The sequence below is a fragment of the Polyodon spathula genome, chromosome 43, assembly GCF_017654505.1.
Source record: "Polyodon spathula isolate WHYD16114869_AA chromosome 43, ASM1765450v1, whole genome shotgun sequence".
Lineage (NCBI taxonomy): Eukaryota > Metazoa > Chordata > Actinopteri > Acipenseriformes > Polyodontidae > Polyodon > Polyodon spathula.
In genome coordinates, this window is record NC_054576.1 from 2,259,589 (window position 1) to 2,269,145 (window position 9,557).

The following is a 9,557-nucleotide window of genomic DNA, read 5'->3' on the forward strand; positions in this document are numbered from 1 at the left end:
CTGGGTGTAGGAGAGGAAGCTGGCTCGGTCGTGGGATCAGAGGACACCCGCTGAACCTTCAGCTCTCCTGAGCAGCTGTGCAGGGGAATCACAGAGGGGAGAGGGGGGTAAATCATGGGTTTTTAATGCATTTGTCTGAATTAAACCCCTATATATATTTTGGTGTTCATTCTTTCGTTTTATAAAGGAATTTAGCCACAAGGCCTGCTGGGAAAGAACCGCCAACTCACATTGCATGGAGGCTTTTCGCTCAGCTCAGGTCAACTAGCAGTGAGGGTTTGAAAATATTTTTGGATTGACCTGAGAAAGGAGGTAGAGTCAATATGCATTATTTGTAGAACAAAATTAATGGCAAGTTATAATTAATGTGAAAAAAACAAAACATTAATGTATTTGAATTGAATTAGCGTTCAATTAACATAATGTGAGGGCCTGTTAATATTTATCTTTGCAAAAAAAAAAAAAAAAACGTGCCTGCGTGAAAAAAATAATAATTCGACGCGACAGCTGACCTATATAGCATTGCACCTGCCTTGTAAAAGTGAGATCTAGCACAGATCTTGTGTGCTTTACCATCCCTCTCTGTGCCTTACAATGCTTCCCTATGCTTTACCAGACCTCTCTGTGCTTTACAATGCTTCCCTATGCTTTACCAGACCTCTCTGTGCTTTACAATGCTTCCCTATGCTTTACCAGACCTCTCTGTGCTTTACAATGCTTCCCTATGCTTTACCAGACCTCTCTGTGCTTTACAATGCTTCCCTATGCTTTACCAGACCTCTCTGTGCTTTACAATGCTTCCCTATGCTTTACCAGACCTCTCTGTGCTTTACAATGCTTCCCTGTGCTTTACCAGACCTCTCTGTGCTTTACAATGCTTCCCTATGCTTTACCAGACCTCTCTGTGCTTTACAATGCTTCCCTATGCTTTACCAGACCTCTCTGTGCTTTACAATGCTTCCCTATGCTTTACCAGACCTCTCTGTGCTTTACAATGCTTCCCTATGCTTTACCAGACCTGTCTGTGCTTTACAATGCTTCCCTGTGCTTTACCAGACCTCTCTGTGCTTTACAATGCTTCCCTATGCTTTACCAGACCTCTCTGTGCTTTACAATGCTTCCCTATGCTTTACCAGACCTCTCTGTGCTTTACAATGCTTCCCTATGCTTTACCAGACCCCTCTGTGCTTTACAATGCTTCCCTATGCTTTACCACACCTCTCTGTGCTTTACAATGCTTCCCTATACTTTACCAGACCTCTCTGTGCTTTGCAAAGCTTTCACTGTGCTGTATTACACTTCGTTGCGCTTTTACTATGTTTGAAACTTGGCTTTAGGGCAAGCTAGCGTGAATTGTTATCAGGGAAACGAAACATTGATACAGTTTAGTAAAACAGATGTTTTTTGTTTGTTTGTTTGTTTGTTTTGTTTATTTGTCTCTGACAATATCTAGCCTTTTGATATTTTTGATGATGAAATCAGCAATATTTTTTGAAAGAAACGAAACGGGCCGAGAAAGTTTTCCCCGTGTTGTCAGCCTGTGGCCGGTTGCCATGGCAGCCTGGCAAGGCGGCCCTGTGCAGAAGGCCCCCGGAGGCGGCTGTCTTCGCCAGAGCCTGTTAATGCGATCAGACAAGCGCCTCAAACGCTGTCACGCTGAATGGGCGAAATGCATGCTAGGGGAAAAGCAACCCTTTGACAAAACCTGGAGAAGAAAAAGAGGTGATTCTGGGGCACCTCGAGTCCTTGTTTTAAATGTGAAAATGTTTGTTTTGGCTGTGTGTGCATTGGAGGTATTTCTAGGGTTGTGATGCCATGACAACTGCACTCCCATATTCCTATTAAAATCTATATATAGACAAAAGGGAATGACACAGAAGATGTCACAGATGTAGGCAGGCTGCTGTATGAGTGAGCACCACTACCAATATAGATGCTGCTAATAATAGCTAAGAGAACAGATTTTAAAACCATGCTGAGGGCTCCTTTCAAAGGGAGGAGCATTCATAATATTGCTCATGGATAAGGAAGTGGGTTTTAAATATGTGGCCTTGATATATAAAGAATTGCAATCTGAAACTTCAAAATAATAAAGTTCTATATAAAAAAAATAAAATAAAATGCTTTTATAGCGATCTTTCTCGGAGTGTGTCAAAAGACTTTGAAAGCGTGTTGAATTTATTTTTGTCGTGTGAAAGTCTGAGCTCTATATATATATATATATATATATATATATATATGATATATAGCTTAGATAGAAATAGTGCGATCGTATGTTTGTAAGCATGTTTCAGTACAAAGCTTTACAAATCCTTAAATTAATGCAACTGAGATTATACTTAAGGTGATGAAATACCGTAATGAAGTTTTGGGTGGTATGAATAATTCTGTAACTTTCATTTGCCTCAGTCTGCTGGCCCTGTTTTTTGGCAGCTAAATCTCGTAGCCGTTTCAGCAGCAGAAGCTGGGTGTGAACTACACCATGCGCGATGCACCATGTGACTACAGGGGGTTCCGGTTGATTGGACAGCGCGGATGATCAAAGATCGGATAATCTCTACTGTGCCGAGTTCTGGGTTGGACTGGGGTTGGCATCGCCCTGGTGCGGGGCGTGTTCCCTTGGTATACCCCAGTGCGGGGCTTGTTCCCCTGGTATACCCTGGGTTGTTTGGTTACTCTGGAAGGGTGATTGAATGCTGTAGTTTACAGAGAAAGGGCATAGTTGGCAAATCCGTTCTACCAAGGGGTTCTGCAAGACCATTCAGTTCTTCAGCACTGTTTTTTATGCAGGTCGAAATTTAAAGATAATCCCTAGCATCTCTGAATGGCTATTTTTGTTCTCAGCGATGCTTCTTGGGAAGGTTCATTTGAAGGTGACGCTTTGTGTCTGGTGGAGGAAATGACCAGAAGGCTGCAGTGATACTGAGTGGCAGTGACACATAGGTGAGAGAGGCACTTGGACCGTGCTGAAACGAGCCAGCGGTCCTGCATTGAACATTTATCACGAAGATCTATTAGAAGAACCAGGGACTGGAAACCTCACTTACTCTACCCAGGCTCTCAGTGGAAAAAGATGCTGTGCTCAGTGCACCGCTGGCAGACAAATCACATGCCACCTTCCGTGAAGGACAGGCGAACTTCCCAGTCAGGCGTGAAGTGGACAGAAGGGGAGGTGGAACCTCCTTCGGCGCTGGGAAAGAGAGTGCTGGGCTGCAGTAGCTCAGTCATTGGAGAGAGAAAGAAAGAAAGAAAGAAAGAAAGAAAGAAAGAAAGTGCTGGGCTGCAGTGTGGAAGGCAGTGGGTTTGAGGAGCTCAGTGGTGTGGAGAGAAAAGAAAGCGCTGGGCTGCAGTGTGGAAGGCAGTGGGTTTGAGGAGCTCAGTGGTTAGATAAAGAAAGCGCTGGGCTGCAGTGTGGAAGGCAGTGGGTTTGAGGAGCTCAGTGGTTAGATAAAGAAAGCAGTGGGTTTGAGGAGCTCAGTGGTTAGGGCTGCAGTGTGGAAGGCAGTGGGTTTGAGGAGCTCAGTGGTTAGATAAAGAAAGCGCCGGGCTGCAGTGTGGAAGGCAGTGGGTTTGAGGAGCTCAGTGGTTAGATAAAGAAAGCGCTGGGCTGCAGTGTGGAAGGCAGTGGGTTTGAGGAGCTCAGTGGTTAGATAAAGAAAGCGCTGGGCTGCAGTGTGGAAGGCAGTGGGTTTGAGGAGCTCAGTGGTTAGATAAAGAAAGCGCTGGGCTGCAGTGTGGAAGGCAGTGGGTTTGAGGAGCTCAGTGGTTAGATAAAGTGTGGAAAGCTCAGTGGTTAGGGCTGCAGTGTGGAAGGCAGTGGGTTTGAGGAGCTCAGTGGTTAGATAAAGAAAGCGCTGGGCTGCAGTGTGGAAGGCAGTGGGTTTGAGTAGCTCAGTGGTTAGAAAAGCGCTGGGCTGCAGTGTGGAAGGCAGTGGGTTTGAGGAGCTCAGTGGTTAGAGAAAGAAAGCGCTGGGCTGCAGTGTGGAAGGCAGTGGGTTTGAGGAGCTCAGTGGTTAGATAAAGAAAGCGCTGGGCTGCAGTGTGGAAGGCAGTGTGTTTGAGGAGCTCAGTGGTTAGATAAGGAAAGCGGGGCTGCAGTGTGGAAGGAGCAGTGGTTAGATAAAGGCGCTTGCAGTGAGGCAGTGGGTTTGAGCTCAGTGGTTAGATAAAGAAAGCGCTGGGCTGCAGTGTGGAAGGCAGTGGGTTTGAGGAGCTCAGTGGTTAGAGAAAGCGCTGGGCTGCAGTGTGGAAGGCAGTGGGTTTGAGGAGCTCAGTGGTTAGATAAAGAAAGCGCTGGGCTGCAGTGTGGAAGGCAGTGGGTTTGAGGAGCTCAGTGGTTAGATAAAGAAAGCGCTGGGCTGCAGTGTGGAAGGCAGTGGGTTTGAGGAGCTCAGTGGTTAGATAAAGAAAGCGCTGGGCTGCAGTGTGGAAGGCAGTGGGTTTGAGAGCTCAGTGGTTAGAGGAAAGCGCTGGGCTGCAGTGTGGAAGGCAGTGGGTTGGAGGAGCTCAGTGGTTAGAGAAAGCAAACGCTGGGCTGCAGTGTGGAAGGCAGTGGGTTTGAGGAGCTCAGTGGTTGAGAAAGTGGGAAGGCAGTGGTTTGGAGGAGCTCAGTGGAACTCGGTGGTATTGCTGCAGTGTGCATTGGTATGGAGTAATTTTGGAGTAATTCAGCTGAAATGACATAATTGTAGTCAAATACATTTTCGGGCTACGCCATCCGCCAACCCCAAACCATGATCAGTGAGATTAGGAGAGCGGCGAGAGCGGCGAGGCCACCTCGCGGTACATTTTGATTGCGTTCTCGGCCTGCCTCGTTTGTTGGACGACAGTGACCTCTTGTGGCCCAGAATTAGACTGACATCAAACACTTCCATCCTTCCATCCGTTATCATTCCGCTTCTCCTGGTGAGGGTCACGGCATCAAACACTTTCTACAGTCAAATCAATGTACTGTATGAAGGCAAGAGGCAGAACTGTATTGCAAAGGTTATCAATTAGGAGCCTGCTGTCCCAGAGGATGTTTTTAATCAGAATCTGAATTCGCTCGTGTCTGACGCGTGCGTGTGTATAAATGTGTCATTTATGTATTTATTATGTTTGTTGGCATTGGGAATTTGTTCTCCTGTCTTCTTATCTGATAAAATAAAGGTTAAATAAAAAAACAAAATGAAATGAAAAATTGATGTTTGATAAAAAGAGCTCTCGCTCAAGTCCCGTTTCTCGCGGCTTTGGGTGACAGAGGGGTGATCGCCATGGTAACTCTTGCTGTGAGCTATTTCACTGTATTGCTTGGTGCCCTCAGCAAGGAGCGTATGTCGGGCTTATGTCTTCGTATGTGATTACGTCACCTTCCCCCGTGGACGCTACAATAACTGTGTTATTTTGTCTTTGCAGATTGCTACCATTACACCTGACTGGACGCTTTCCATTTGGAAGACTCTCTAATAATTCCAAACCCTCACTCTACCTTTTGCAGAAATGGGAAGGAGAAGCGTTCTTGGGTGGCCCATCTTGGCATCTCAGCTCCTGGCAGCTTGTCTGGTCCTGGGCACCGCCCCTTCCTACTGCCCCCTGCAGTGCGTCTGCGACACCCGCCCCTGGTACACCCCGCAGTCCGTGTACCACCAAGCCAAGACGGTGGACTGCAACGAGCTCCAGCTGAACAGCGTCCCTTGGAACATCTCGGCGGACACCCAGGTCCTCCTCCTGCAGAGTAACAACATTTCCCGGGTGACCTTCGAGCTTCAGAACCTGGCCAACTTGACCGAACTGGACTTGTCCCAGAACCACTTCGCTGGGATCTGGGATGTCGGCTTGGCTAACATGTCCCAACTCATCACCTTGTACCTGGAGGAGAACCAAGTGCAGGACCTCCCTGATTACTCCTTGAGGGACCTGGTCAGCTTGGAGGAGCTCTACATCAACCACAACCGCATCTCCAGCATCGGCCCCAAGGCGTTCTCTGGCTTGGGCAACCTCCTGAGGCTCCATCTGAATTCCAACAGGCTCCGGGCCATCGACAGCCGCTGGTTTGAGACTTTGCCCAACCTGGAGATCCTTATGATCGGGGAAAACCCCATCCTAGGCTTGAAGGACATGAACTTCCAGCCTCTCTCCAAGCTCCACAGCCTGGTCCTGGCTGGGATGGAGCTTAAAGAAGTCCCCGCAGATGCCTTCAAAGGTTTGGACTACCTGGAAAGCCTGTCGTTCTTCGACAACAAGCTGACGGCTGTGCCCAGGGCGGGCTTGAAGACCCTCCCGTCTCTGAAGTTCCTGGACCTGAACAAGAACCCCATCGTGAAGGTCCAGACGGGCGACTTTCAGGATTTCCCGCACTTGGAAGAGCTCAGCCTGAACAACATGGAAGAGCTGATCGCCATCGAGGAGAGAGCGTTCGACAACCTGCCGGAAATGGGCAAGCTGGAGGTGAAAAACAACCCCCGGCTCTCCTTCGTCGCCCGCGGGGCTTTCCGGAGAATGGACGGCCTCCGGACCCTGATGATCAGCAACAACGACCTGGGCTTGCTGCACCGCGAGGTCCTCGCCTCCTTCCCCAGCCTCGACGAGATCAGCCTCCACAGCAACCCTATCCGCTGCGAGTGCCTCTCGAACTGGGCGTCCGTGTTCGGCAGCCAGGCGAACGTCCGCCTGCTGGAGAGCCAGATCACCCTCTGTGCCTCCCCGCCCCAGCTGAGCGGCCACCAGCTCCAAGAGGTCATCTACAGCTGGGGTTTGTCTACCAACTCCTGCCTGCCCCTAATCTCCCCTGACGGGTTTCCAGACCATCTCAACGCAACCAGGGGGGCTTCCTTGTCCCTGGATTGCTGGGCGACGGCTGACCCGGCTCCCCAATTTTATTGGATCACCCCTGCTGGGGTTAAGGTCACGGTGGATACTGCTTCAGGGAAGCACCGGCTACGCGGGCAAGGGACTCTGGAGATCCGGCAAGCAGGCCTCAACGATTCCGGGCTGTACACGTGCGTGGCGTGGAATTCAGAAGGCGAGGACACTAGGAGCGTCACCTTGCACGTGGACGGGGGTGGTGGAGTGTCCGTTCACGCTTCGGAAGCCTCCAATTCCACGGGCGCCCTGGTGATCTTGGCCAAGTGGGTCCACGCCCGTTCCGTGGTGGTGGAGTGGAAGCTGTACCCGGGAGGCCCCAGCCCTGCCCACGAAACCGACCAGCCCAAATGGGCATCGGCCACCATGAAGATCCACAACGCTCACATCAGCTACACGGCAAAGGTCCCAGTTGACATCCAAGAGTACAACCTGACCCATCTACAGCCTTCGACGGAGTACGAGGTCTGCTTGACCGTGTCGGTCTCCGCCGGGGGTCACCAGAGCCAGAGCACCTGCGTCAACGTGACCACCAAGGAGGCCACCTTCTCCATGGAGATAGTGGCCCAGCCCGGCAACGTGGCTCTAGCAGCCGTGATGGGGTCTATGTTCGCCATCTTCATCATGGCCCTGCTGGTGTTTTACATGGGCCGGCGCATGAAGCAAAATGCTTGCCACCACTCCCTGAAGAAATACATGCAGCACACCACTTCCATCCCTCTGAACGAACTCTACCCTCCCCTCATCAATCTGTGGGAGAACGAAACCGAGAAGGAGAAAGAGTGCGCCCTGGAGCCACAGACCGTGCAGATAGACACTTCAAAGACCTGTATGTGGTAGTTGCTTAGGGTACTGCAAAAAGATTAAGATGATAGATGAGGAGATAGATATATATATATGAAACGAAAAAAGAAAAGGATATTTTAGGCACTTAAAAAGGTAATATAATTGATTACAAATCAATTATCAGGATGTTTTGGACTATAAGGCCTTCATCGGCTGATATATATATATATATATATATATTACTGTTACATATTCCCATGTGCCCCATTGTTTTAATTTACCTCTCAGAACTACATTTCCCATCATCCTCCTGCTCACATGTGTAACTGAGATGGATTTACCAGTGAGCAGGAGGATGATGGGAACTGTAGTTCTGAAAGGTCCGTGGGGGTACATGTGATACCAGCGAGCAGGAGGATGATGGGAAATGTAGTTCTCAGAGGTCCATGCGGGTACATGGGAAGCCATCTTGAGGCAGAGAATGTCATTTAAAAGTTTAGAAAAGTGGTCAAAATGTAACAAATAAAATAAAAATTTAAAACAACACACACACACCTTACATAAACAGTTGTAGCAACACATGGGAACATGTAACACAATCAAATAAAAAGGTCCTTATGTGCCCTTTTAAGGGTATATAGTTTAACTAAGAACAAAACATAATTAGGGGGATTTAAAATCTTGGTTGACAAAGTTAACTTTAAACACAGCACAGAAACCAGGACCAGACACACAGTGTGGAAATGAGGTGGAGATAGACTTAGGACAGAGGGAAGGAGACTCTTCCTCACACAGAGAGTGGTGAGGGGATGGAATGGGTTACCTAGTCATGTTGCTGAAGGAGACGCTTCTTCACACAGAGAGTGGTGAGGGGATGGAATGGGTTACCTAGTCATGTTGCTGAAGGAGACTCTTCTTCACACAGAGAGTGGTGAGGGGATGGAATGGGTTACCTAGTCATGTTGCTGAAGGAGACTCTTCTTCACACAGAGAGTGGTGAGGGGATGGAATGGGTTACCTAGTCATGTTGCTGAAGGAGACTCTTCTTCACACAGAGAGTGGTGAGGGGATGGAATGGGTTACCTAGTCATGTTGCTGAAGGAGACTCTTCTTCACACAGAGAGTGGTGAGGGGATGGAATGGGTTACCTAGTCATGTTGCTGAAGGAGACTCTTCTTCACACAGAGAGTGGTGAGGGGATGGAATGGGTTACCTAGTCATGTTGTTGAAGGAGACTCTTCTTCACACAGAGAGTGGTGAGGGGATGGAATGGGTTACCTAGTCATGTTGCTTGATGAAGATTCACTGGGATCCTTTAAGACCGGACTTGACAAAGTTCTGAGATCAATCAGCTTCTGGGAACCGGACGAGCTCTGATGGGCTGAATCGCAGATGGCATTTTCACACAAATTTTTGTTGGACATCTTCATGGGACCTTTAAGACGGACTAACCCTATCTGAGATCAATCGCTTTGGGAACGGACGAGCTTCTATGGGCTGAAAAATGGCATGTTCAACAAATTTTTGTGTAATAGTATATATATATATATATATATATGAAAATATTTTTTTTCTCAGGAAATATCTTTGTATTTAATGTATTGTTTAATAAATTATTATTAGTAGTAGTAGGAGGAGGAGGTGCAATCAATAAATATTTATGGATTTTTCCGGCATTTATAAGGGAATTATATTTCTATTGGCTGACGCTAATCCCACAGGACTTTTTTTCAGCGTGTAATTGCATTGCCAAGTTCCATCTCAGAGGGACTCTACATTTAAGGAGCGTGGCTATAAAGGCTCTCTAATGAACCCCCACCAATACCAGGAAGATATAAAACAATCAATCGGTCAATTGAGTCTCTGTGATTTAATTCAGGGACAGCAACATATTTAAAAGGGACAGGGTAACACTTTAAAATAATGGCTGC

General features: G+C 48.0%; 1 protein-coding gene across 3 annotated transcripts in view; it reads left to right on the forward strand.

The window, feature by feature from the left end:
- LOC121305465 (leucine-rich repeat neuronal protein 1-like) overlaps positions 1-7,910 on the forward strand; it is a 9,734-nt gene extending 1,824 nt beyond the window's left edge. Inside the window, exons 1-2 of one of the 3 annotated variants that reach the window (XM_041237106.1) lie at positions 4,689-4,905; positions 5,395-7,910. In XM_041237106.1, the coding sequence (XP_041093040.1) occupies positions 5,479-7,680 (2,202 nt within the window). In that variant the 5' untranslated portion in view covers positions 4,689-4,905; positions 5,395-5,478 and the 3' untranslated portion in view covers positions 7,681-7,910. Of the gene's footprint in view, positions 1-4,688; positions 4,906-5,394 lie in introns of those variants that run through there. The other 2 variants (XM_041237105.1, XM_041237107.1) reach the window with 2 other exon arrangements.
- Positions 7,911-9,557: the final 1,647 nt, after the last annotated feature.